An 11828-nucleotide genomic window follows, 5' to 3' on the forward strand; every position below is an offset into this window, starting at 1 on the left:
TGTGTGTGTGTGTGTGTGTGTGTGTGTGTGTGTGTGTGTGTGGGGCCGTGTATGGTTGTGTGTGTGTGTGGCCGTGTGTGTGTGTGTGTGTGTGTGTGTGGGGGGCCGTGTATGGTTGTGTGTGGCCGTGTGTGTGTGTGTGTGTGTGTGTGTGTGTGTGTGTGTGTGTGTGTGTGGCCGTGTGGCCGTGTGTGTGTGTGGCCGTGTGTGTGTGTGTGTGTGTGTGTGTGTGTGTGTGTGTGTGTGTGTGTGTGTGTGTGTGTGGCCGTGTGTGTGTGTGTGGCCGTGTGTGTGTGTGTGGCCATGTGTGTGTGTGTGTGTGTGTGTGTGTGTGTGTAGGCCTCCAGGGAGACCCCCAGTGCGCGGGCGGCAGTCCTTGGCCCCCAGACCCTCGTCAGTCTCTTTAATTCTCCCCTCTACTCTGACGTCATCTTCATGGTGCAAGGCAAGTCCTCCCTGACACACACACACACACACAGGCACACAAACAGGCACACACACACACGCACACACACACACACAGTCGTAAACCCGCAAACAGACACCCACACACAAGTGAATACACATATTAATTTAATGCACATGACTCTGACAGTGAAGAAAGGTCACATTAATAATCCTTGACTTAAGGATTATGAATATCGCATTTATTTGTTTTTTACCTCAAGAAAACACCTCAATAATATTGTTCACTGTGTCCCATTGCGGCATGATGTTGTTGATGACCAAAACAGCTAGGTTTCTCCTGTTTCCCCATAGCCACAATTTATTCCTCCTGCTCATCTGTATTGCTAGAATAGTTCCTGTACTGCGAGAAGCCGTCCCATAAATGCTTCACTCCTCCGGCGTCCTCCGCCTCAGAGAGATGGAAGTTAGGGCGCCGCTCTCCCGGCTTTGGTCAGCACAATCCATCCTTGGGATTAAATTGGCCATCATATTCTTCACTGAAACTGTATCAAGCAGCAGTGAGAGATGGTAGAGGCAGCAGGCAATGCCCCAAGCATTCACTTAGCCTTCTTCTACACTAAAATCCCCCTCAGATCTGGTGGGCATCTCTATGCTGTTCACGAGGCAGACAGCAGATTTGGGAAGTTAGGCGGAATAGTGCGAGCTCTGTCCGTTCAGTAACCTTAATAGAACATCACCACAAACGCATGACGTGCTGGTATGTACACATACCTCAGTATCAACCTCTACCCTTTAAAGACCCTCCAGACAACATACAACAGATAAACTCTCGGTTTTTTACTAGAGTACTACTGTGTATACGAAACAGTTGTTGCATCCATAAAACTAGAATGTATATTTAGGTTTTTTTCAAAATTACCCTCACAGCGCTTGTTATATAATGAAAGTATCTAATATGTTATCACTGTTGGTTAATGTGGTACACTTGGGCAGTGGTAGGCACACACAAAAACATAGAACACATACATTCTATTCCCCCCGTCTTGATGTATTCTTTACTTACTCATCAGATAACTGATTCTAATTTATGTGAATTCCAAGTAGTAAGAGTTCAAATTTGCTTTGAGTCGGGAAGACCTTAGCCCCCAGTTTGAAATTTGACCCTGACCCCTGACCCTCAATTACAGTTGATTCAATGAATCACAGTAATTATGTTGCTAAATTACCTTTTGGTGGAAAAATGTCGCCACAGGCGTCGTTTTATTTTCTATTTTCGAGGATGTTTGAATCTGTAAGGCACTGATGTTTTAAAATATAGCCTATGTTCACGTATGCTATTCCCTTTCTATCTGTTATCTGTGCTATCTGTCTTATGACTGAACTAAAACTATCTATTTTTTGCTTTGTGGTTGGCATGTGTGTCTCTGTTTGTGTGTGTGTGTGTGTGTGTGTGTGTGTGTGTGTGTGTGTGTGTGTGTGTGTGTGTGTGTGTGTGTGTGTGTGTGTGTGTGTGTCTGATTGTGTGTGTGTGTGTGTGTGTGTGTGTGTGTGTGTGTGTGTGTGTGTGTGTGTGTGTGTGTGTGTGTGTGTGTGTGTGTGTGCACGCGTGTGTGTGTGTGTGTGCGCGTGTGTGTTTTCTCTAGGGAGTGTGTTGCCAGCCCACAGAGCGGTACTGGTGGCGCGCTGTGATGTCATGGCGGCCATGTTTAGTGGAAAGTACGCAGAGGCTCGGAGCCGAGTGGTGCCGATCCACGGAGTCTCCTCAGACACCTTCCTCTCCTTCCTGGAGTACCTCTACACTGACACCTGCTGTCCTGGTGAGTGTACTGCGTGACGATTCAAAACGCCCCAATAACACATGAACACCATCATTGCTGCTGCTGCTGCTTCGAGAAGCAAGGGAAGTATTGAATCTCATGCAAACGCTTGAAAAGCCATGTTCTAAAGGGTTATGAAGGGTGTCTCTTTCTTGTTGATCTATGGAGGTGGTTTCCAACTTTTGAGTTGAGGTGTACCACCAAAATGTCATGAAGACCTTACACAGACCACCTCGTATGCAAACGGTAAAATATAGACCAGAAGTAACATATGCAGTGGCTTAGCAAGGAATGCCAGCACCCCCATTATACAAAATTATTACTTCAAAAGGCCATGGCCAGAGGGCAACAGCGGGAAGAAAAAGCATAAGCAGCATAACGCAGCAGTTTATGCTGTAATGTTTTTCATTGAGGCTTCGTGTTCATTTGTGTTAACCTCAATAAATCCAATTTAACACAAAACCTCAAAAGAAAACATTTCAAGCTACAATATTTATGAAATAATAGCAAGCCTTTGTTAATAATTGAATATATACATTTTCTAAGATAATTTTTCAGAAAATACAATATTTACCTAACAATATTTAATATACAGTATGTCCGACCTGCAGTTCCGTCTAATAGCTATATCTACCTAGCTAAATCTATGGCATGTATTTTGCAGTGTCGGCTGATCTTGGGGCTCTGAGATGTGAGCAAAGCTGTGTTTTTCCTTAATACTTACATCACACTGTCGTCATCAGCCTGCATACAGTATTTTTAGCCATTATATTTTCTTTATTTTACCTTTGAGAGGGCATGAAACCCACAATTGAGGTCTTGTGAATATTAAACACACAATAGCGACCAAATTGCCTAACGGTCCTTCTGAAACAAGATGACAGGGCCTTATGAAACCAAGTTTTTTTTCACAGGCTGCCAATGCGTCTCCCTGGGGTACTGCAGAGAACAGTAGTGAGCTCAAATTAAACCACATATACCATTCCCCAAATTGAACCATGCATTTTCGGGAACATCACCGCCCTTAGGTTTATTCACTAGCCTCACAGAGCCAGACGTTCCATATGGAGACTCTGGGACAATGCGTTGATTAACTGTGTCAAGAACCACCTACTTGTCAGGAAGAGGTCTTGATTGACGTGCAATTATGACCAACCGTGGACCATACAACCGGGACTTTAATGGGATTGAAGTAAAGATAAAATAAAGATAAGATGTGTCAAGTGGGGCTATGTCTACATTTCTGGGAATGACAATCCCGACAGCCCATGAAGATCATGTCTATAATTTCTTGTAGATGCTTCCTGATTTTGCCTGCTCTGTGTATCAGATGATCAGGGCGGGACCCATGGTGACCTTGGGCAAGTGAACGGTGGAGGCTGAGATTAGCATGAGGAGATATGTTGTCCAGTTACATTCCCAGATGTGTCCTTAGAAAGAGCCATCACCAGCTTTTACACATGCAGTGTGCATAAGTGTGCTCAATAAAAGCACTGCTCACTGCTAATATTAAAGTCCCTTAAGCGTGTTTTGCAGGTGGTCAAACTGGGTGTGGGTAATTTACATAAAGTCAAAACAAGGCGAAATCACCGCCAATGTATGTATTTTAGTCTCTCTCAGAAATATTTCTCAAGCATACCTCTTCATAGAAGATTTGATATAAGTGTGTCACACATATCGTTGTTTTACTTTTTTAAGTCCATTATGTATATTATATTAAAAAGTAAGTTAGGACGGAGCCTCTTACACCTCCACGGGTTTAGGATGAATCAATCATAACCCCAAACCTAAAATAAACAATCGTGTTTGTATGTCTTCCCACACCCAAATAGTGGTGCTGGTGAGCGATATTCAACAAACTCCCTTTTGGTGCATGCAAAGGACAAAACAGGCTTTCACTTGCCCACATGTCTCTCAGTAGAACGTGGAAATAGAAAAAGAGAGCTGCCAAAGAGAGAGGGAGGCGATGCCGCTGTGCTGTTGCGTTTTTTTTTGCTCAAAGTCAAGGCAAGGTTACATCTCCAGAAGCAGCCAAACAAAAGCCACAGGCGTCAGAATCCCCACTGGAGCAGCGCAGTGGGTGCTTATGGTCGGCTTCAGCAGGGCAGCCCTACGAACAAGCAGTCTCTTTCATTTACACTGGGCTGGCAGCAGGGATTCAACCCCGTCATTTGGCCGGGGGCGGAATCAGTGGAGAGTTGGCATAGTGTGCATATTGCCCACAGGCGGGCTTGACTGACAGCTGTGATGACCAATTGTGTTTTCTAGAAGGACAGCAAGCGCAAAAATTCACTGTTTATTCTTGGCGACATTGTCAGGAAGCCTAACAAACTGAAAGCCAAAACAAAAGAACCATACTGGAAGAATACTGGCCACAGTTAATTACTCTCAATATATAGCAATTAAAGGTTTTGATGTGTTTGTGAAAGCCTACACTCTATCAGACTGTGCTTTGTTTGTGCGTGCATGCGTGTGTGTGTGTGCGTGCGTGCGCGTTTCTATGTCTAGCCAGTGTGCTGCAGGCCATGGCCGTGCTCGTCTGTGCCGAGATGTACCAAGTGAAGCGCCTGCAGCATCTGTGTGAGGTGTGCGTGTGTGCCTACCTTCAGAGCATGCCCAGCAGGGAGCTGGCATCCACCGGTATCAGTGTGATCCGGCTACTCCGCCGTGCAAAGGTCAGTGCGTGTGTGTGTGTGTCTGAGATAAGAGAAATTCACTTGGTGTGACGGGAGCATATGCTGTACTGATCCATGTAGGACTCTAACGTCTTATGTGCCGCCCAGTGTCACAACGCCGAGCAGCTCTATGTATGGCTGCTCCACTTCATCGCCAACAACTACCTGATCTTCAGCCACAAAGCAGACTTCCTGGAGCTCTCGGGTCAGTGTCTGTTTGTATCCCCCCCCCCCCCTCCCCATTCTCTCACCTTTCACCTCCATGGCATACAAGCCCTTTTTTTAGATCACACCATGCTTCCAGGATTCACCCCAGGAAATGGCCTAGCTCCAACACACTCTCACATGTCAGTGAAAAGTAGAAGGTCAGATTAGTCTTGAATATTACGACAGCATTAATAGGCTGAGGCTGAACTGGGCTGTGGCGTTTACTGGGAGTGCTCCGTTGCTCCTTCACACACTGGCCCATGGTTCCTTATAACTAAGTGGTCTGTTACAGAGGGGTTGTTATCGCCCTCTTTCCTTTTTTATTCCTTCTGGCATTAGTATGTATGCATCAGCCAAAGCATGTTATAAAACGGGGAGATAAGAATGTGAATCATTTCAGTGACGCACAGGATTTGTGATGGAAAGCGTTTATTGTCATCTTTAGTCACACACAGGGAACTTGTTTAGGATCCATTGGACGGTCGTTAAAGGCACGAGTAAAGAAAAGGATTCAGCTGGACAACCAAATGAGAAAGAAGAATAATTCATTCGTAGTTTGTAAAAAAAGAAGACTTCATCAAGCGTGACACAGACACTGTTGCCGTGTAGACAGTTATACAAGGCGAGACAGCGTAGGTTTGTGTGCTCAGCGATTAATAGACATTAAGCATTAGTGTCGAGGGCTGCCATGTCCGTGTTCATCAATGCCCGTGCATGTGTGCGTGTCCCCATGTGCGTGTTTCTATACGTCTTCGTTTGTGTCATCATGCATGTGCTTGCGTGTGTTGGTTGTGTGCGTGTGTGCGTTCCAGAAGAGGAGAGGGACCATGTGGAGAGGTTGCGTTGGCCGTCCCGGGGATACCTGCAGGAGCTCAGCGAGTACCAGCAGAGGAGACGCAAGCTACGCAAGTCCCGCTGCACGGTCATGTGACGGCCCCCTCCGACACACACACACCCTGTGGAATACACGGGAAGGGGGAGGGGCAGGGTGGAGGGGGGGGGGGGGGGGGCACCAAACATGAGAACATATCAAGAACATTGGTTTGGGAGAGAAGACGGCAGGGATAGCAATATTATGGGCTGCGGTACTGGTTGCTTGGGGATTTCTGCTGGACGGCGGCCGGAGTGCGGCGAAGCAGAGATACGCTGGGGGGGGGGGGGGGGATGACAACACAACAACACCAGCGCAGTGGAGCAGAGTGCAAAGGTCGCCGTGGCCCCAAGCAGCCAATGGAACGGCGTCCACCCGATGAGACCCGTGCTCCGTCGCCCGCGGAAAAGCCTGAGTGTCCAGCCTGGTCCAGTGACTCATCCACCAACAGCCATTCAAAATGTATATTGCATCTGACTGGCTGACTGAGTGTAAATAGGTACCCATCTATCACATGAAAATGAAATACAAACCGAGAGTAGATATTTACAACCAATACTGACATACCAGGTGGAACAAGCCTGGACTGGACCAGAAACACCACTGTGCTGGACTGCAGCCCTGTATACTTTAGAGACGTTACTGGATAATTCTGTTCATCCCCTAACGCCTGAGACACTTTTACTAAATCCCATAGTTTTAACACTATATAATTGGCCCATGATGTCCGTTTACCTGCGTAAAAAACATTGAAGGGTTTCAATAAAAAATAAAAAATAAAAACTGCTTGTCTCTGGAGTTCAAATACATCTAAATGTCATGTAGCTAAAAGGGTTGCCTTGTTGGGAGAACATAGTGTAAAGCTTTCAGAGTCTGATGCACAACCCCTGAATGCCACCAGTAGCACATTCAGGTTTGTTTTCAGATACATGTGGAAAGACATCATATTATGTTATGTTACGTTCTTTTCCTTTTAAAAGACTACATGCATCAGTATTTCAAATGTGATTCATTATTCAATGTGTCTCGATGCCATTTTGGTCGAACAGGGCTATTTCTATGATCCATTTCAGAAAATGGAATACAATGTCATTCTAAAATGTCGATGAATATAGGCAACATGGCCTTTGGTTCATTTTTAAAAGGGTGCTTTTTGCATAATTTCTTAATGTTATTCAAGTTATGTGAATATTTATTCATGGTTAGGAAATTTAAGAGGTGAAATACATTTTATTTCATTTTGGAATAACATGAATCATGTATTATGATTTAATGGTGCTGTGATTATTTTTGTAAGCGATTAGATATGGAAGGTTGTTTTTTTTCTTTCCTTTTGTTCACTTTCGGTGTTGGGCGACACTTTATTGCACAGCACTTCAATCAACTGTTTCGACAGTTCGTTATTTTAGCATAAATGGTACCAACAAGTGAATTATGTTATATCCTCTTATCATTATAATAAAGACCATATTATGTAATGCTCAGTAGTAATATGGTTTTGGCTGAAGCTCAAATTCAAGTCGGCACACACAAAAGCTAACACTGTATCATGACGTCTTCATGGACCCACTGATTAACATATCAAATTGAATATGTGTTCTTTAATACATCACTTAATGCCAATAGCATTTCCAATATGTGACCCCTTGAGGGAAATGAATGCACTGAGATTACACAGCTAATGGGAGAACAGCTGGAGAGATGGACTTTGAAAAGGGGGGGGGTCAAGCTATCACCACAGAGGACCTGTCAATCAGGAGGAGCCCATTACTAATCCTATGAAACTGATGTCAGGGTGTATCCGTGTTTTCTCAGCAATAAAATGTTACGTTTTTTGTTTGCTTTCACTCTTTTTACCCATGTGCTGTGAACATGTATTTAAACTAATGGTTGTATATCCCCCCCTCCACTCCCGACGTAGCAGCTAGTTCTACCACTCTTATAGAACTGCCTCAGGCTCGCGCGCGCTCTCTGTGTGTGTGTGTGTGTGTGTGTGTGTGTGTGTGTGTGTGTGTGTGTGTGTGTGTGTGTGTGTGTGTGTGTGTGTGTGTGTGTGTGTGTGTGTGTGTGTGTGTGTGTGTGTGTGTGTGTGTGTGTGTGTGTGTGTGTGTGTGTGTCAGAGGCGTCGTCAGCCCCTTTTTACTGGGGCACGTGCCCCAGTAAAAGTCTCCAGTGCCCCAGTAAAATTCCATTGATCATTATTAAATTCATCTGCAGAAGCGCCGCTCTCGCTATGGAATCGGCAGTATTCATCAAGTGCATCTCCTGCTGCCTCTGGAGTCTTCAGTCGAGCCTGCCTCTTACCAGCCAATCAAAAAACGAAAGGGGCTACGTAAAAGCCAATCAGAAAATACCCCTACTGTATCTGGGTAAGATTTAACGCAACAACCAATGAAAAAAATCAGTTATTTACGGATTCGTCCACGTGACTCTTCTGAATGTTTCAGTGGTAAAGTGTGTCAAGTATGACCAAGTGTTTCTTTCTGTTCAATAGTCTAGATAGAACTTTATCAATCCCCTGTAGGAGAAATTTGTTAATAAAACAATAATGGTAAAAAAAATAAGGAATCTCCCACTTCCGGCTTCCATGAAAGAGAACCATACTAATTCACGCAATAGCGTTGATGCAAATCTAGCATTAAAGGTTAATTTAAGGAAGTTCTCTCCAGTCACGCTTAAACTAGTTTGCTAGTAGTAGCGCTTTAATTTGCAGCGTAAGAGAATTCTGAGAAATCTGAATGCTGACAAAATTCTCAGAATTCTGACACTGCAATTTATTTGCACGCTACGACTAGTGAACTACTTTAAAAAAAAAACTCGACACTGCGACCAGGCGACAAATGACTGGGGAGAACCTTCTTAAATGAACCTTTAATGCTGGATTTAATTATCAGAATTCGGATTTTATCCAAGTATTCTGACTTTATTATCAGAATGCTGAATTTTATCTCACAATTCAGAGTTAATTAGCCTATTCGATTTCTGAATTAAAATTCTTGTGATGAATAATCTACATTTGTACAGTCGATGTGCAGCACTTTAATTCCCGTCAACTTTGTTTTCTAACACCAGCATTTCCACAACTATGCTCATGTTCGTGACTGCTATACAAAACCATTTATAGTGCATCTATTTTTCTGCTGGGTAGTGATAGTCGCCCTAAATGCAGCTTTAATTTGGGCTCTGATTCTGAATAAATGCCGCTGCTGAACTGTGTGAATAAATAAAGGGAACTGAAATCTAAAGAAGACGTGTGGTTTTGATGTACCGTGAATTCCAGCTGAAAGTGGAACATTGCTGCCATCAGGGGAAATTAATGTAACCTAGGCATATTGTAAGTAGCTTTGAATTCCTTGTTTTTTTGTTGATCATGTTTCGTTGGAAACCACGGGAGCTGGAAACAGCCCAGAGTAAGTCATCTCCTTTTTTAACGTTACAACAAATTCACAACTTGTTTGACACAAACAATGACAACTTGATTGCTGTTAAAGAATGTTGCCCATATAATTAGCACCAGTTTTTCAATACTGAGCGTCTGTAGCCTGTAGTTTTATAGCACACACACACACACACACACACACACACACACACACACACACACACACACACACACACACACACACACACACACACACACACACACACACACACACACACACACACACACACACACACACCATGCGTGCACGCACACACGCGGAAAATGAATAATGAATGAAAAATTGTCTGTATTCAAAACTTGAAGTTTTAGTGGACAAAAACTTCCTTAACACAAAAAAGGAAATGATGGATATACAGGGTGTTTTTAACATACTGGATCCAACAATGTTCCCAACACTGACACAGATAATTAAGATCATTGCACTCACAATTCCTGTAAACAGTTGTAGTTGTGAGCGATCTTTCAGTGTGTCGAGAAGGCTCCACACCTGGCTTAGGTCCACCATGGGGCAAGGAAGGCTTCACCAACTTTCTCTTTTGTCCATTGAAAAGGAGCAACTATGCAAAGTGAGTCAAAGCCACGTTATTGACCGCTTTGCCACCATGAAGGCGCGGCGATACAGCTTAATAGTGAAAAAATTATCATTTAAAAAGGCTCTATGCAGTAGTGTATGGCCTTATTTAGTTTAATTTAAGAGCTTTGATGGTTCTATAACATTTTCCAGGTTGATTGGTGGCAATGAGCCACCTCACCTTAAGTCAGAAATTCTATTAGTTTTAAACCTTGTTTCTTGCCTTTTTAGTACATGTCGTTCTGGCAAAATTATGCTGTTTCCACACAGCTTCTAAATAAATATAGATGTGTAGACTTCTCCTGATAAAGAGGTGAAGGTCATAAAGAGACTTTTTGTTTATTTGTCAGTTACCTTATTTGTAAATCTTTGAGATGTGTATGTGTTTAAATAAATATAATTGTACGGTACTCATGAATCCATCTTTGCGTCTTTACCTTTACCAGTGCTTTAATATAGCCTACAGTATGACAGTGACAATGATTTTGAAGCTCGTACATAACCTTCTGTATCCATCTATTTCATATTGTGCACACGTAAAAAAAAAAATGTTGGCAGTTGGGGGCCTGTGCCCCAGTAAAACTCTAGGTCTAGCAACGCCCCTGGTGTGTGTGTGTGTGTGTGTGTGTGTGTGTGTGTGTGTGTGTGTGTGTGTGTGTGTGTGTGTGTGTGTGTGTGTGTGTGTGTGTGTACCTTGCGCTGGCAGTGATACGTCACTGAAGCGCTCCAATAGTTTGAAGCATGCCTTGCAGTTTGCCACTCTGATCCAGTTCTGCCAAGTCACTGCCCCCGCCCACGCAATCATCGCCGATAAACACCCGTGGCACCTGTGGGAACGTAGACGATACACACGCACATCATTGTCAGTGAGGCACGTGATCACAGAACCATTGTGTGCACCTCCCCCCAGTATAAACAACACATTCAAAGCAATGGAAAAACGACTTAATCCACTTGATTATATTTAGATCATTTGATGAGTTCAGTTGCATTGATACTATATTTTATTTTCAACCGTTTGAAGTGAACAGCTGTGCATGATCACCGCATCATTTCCGAGACGGTAATTGAGTCACATTGATCAGTTGGATCCAAGGGATACAGCGAACACTGGACATCAGTTCACAAATACCCGTAATGAGACTATACTACAAAAGGCCTACACATTAATCAAACAAGAACCGTCCACAGTAAAAACATATTTCTTCAAAAATACTAAACAGCTACAATCGCCTCATGATCAAAGGAAATCCAATTGTAAACTTACCGTGCGAGCACCAGTGATCTCCAGGAAATAGTCTTGCATTTTGGCCATGTCGCTGCGTTTACTGATGTCAATACATTCTAAATGTCCTGGTTTAAATTTGTATTTGGACAAAACATCTTTGGCCATAATGCAATACGAGCACGTTGGCTTCATAAACATCACCACTTTGTCTCCCTTAACTGTAGTCTCGACAAACTGCTGAGCCATTTCTTCTTTTGGTTATAGTCGAGATTAATAAATAAACCCCCCGATATGATAACTAAAAAGAACTAGAAATACAATACAACGTCCAACGTAGTCGATAAATGAATCAAAGCACCAAACGGCAAGTTGTTGGCATTCGTAATTCAATAGTCTCAGAAGGGAGGAGTTATATCCTTAGGGCAGCCCCTTTCTTTAGTCCAGCTGCGCCTGCGTGTCGTTTCCTTGATGGTCTTGCCCTGGGCCAAGAGGATCCTAAATTGTAGCGTTATCCCGGTCAAACGTAACGCAACTTCCGGTATTCTGCTTCCTACAAGAAGTGTACGACGGCTTAACAGTCCCGGCGCAAGAAGAATAAATAACATACCG

General features: G+C 43.6%; 2 protein-coding genes across 5 annotated transcripts in view; one reads left to right on the plus strand and one right to left on the minus strand.

Moving 5' to 3' along the window:
- The window catches only part of rhobtb3 (Rho related BTB domain containing 3), a 23088-nt gene extending 15273 nt beyond the window's left edge, over positions 1–7815 (plus strand). Inside the window, exons 9-13 of one of the 4 annotated variants that reach the window (XR_003979124.1) lie at positions 340–445; positions 2052–2225; positions 4738–4900; positions 4982–5105; positions 5920–6072. Coding sequence is in view for 2 of the 4 variants with exons in the window: in XM_030374051.1 (XP_030229911.1) it covers positions 340–445; positions 2052–2225; positions 4734–4900; positions 4982–5105; positions 5920–6038 (690 nt within the window). In the remaining 2 variants the exon portion in view is untranslated. Of the gene's footprint in view, positions 1–339; positions 446–2051; positions 2226–4733; positions 4901–4981; positions 5106–5919 lie in introns of all 4 variants that reach the window. The other 3 variants (XR_003979123.1, XM_030374051.1, XM_030374052.1) reach the window with 3 other exon arrangements.
- glrx (glutaredoxin (thioltransferase)) lies at positions 5520–11639 on the minus strand. Its single transcript, XM_030374070.1, has 3 exons — positions 11259–11639; positions 10685–10818; positions 5520–6063 (listed from the first exon to the last, which is right to left on the minus strand). Exons 1-2 carry the CDS (start codon positions 11463–11465, stop codon positions 10705–10707), a joined length of 321 nt encoding a protein of 106 aa, XP_030229930.1. The 5' UTR covers positions 11466–11639; the 3' UTR covers positions 5520–6063; positions 10685–10704.
- Positions 11640–11828: the final 189 nt, after the last annotated feature.

This window comes from Gadus morhua, chromosome 13 (genome assembly GCF_902167405.1).
Source record: "Gadus morhua chromosome 13, gadMor3.0, whole genome shotgun sequence".
NCBI classification, from domain to species: Eukaryota; Metazoa; Chordata; class Actinopteri; order Gadiformes; family Gadidae; genus Gadus; species Gadus morhua.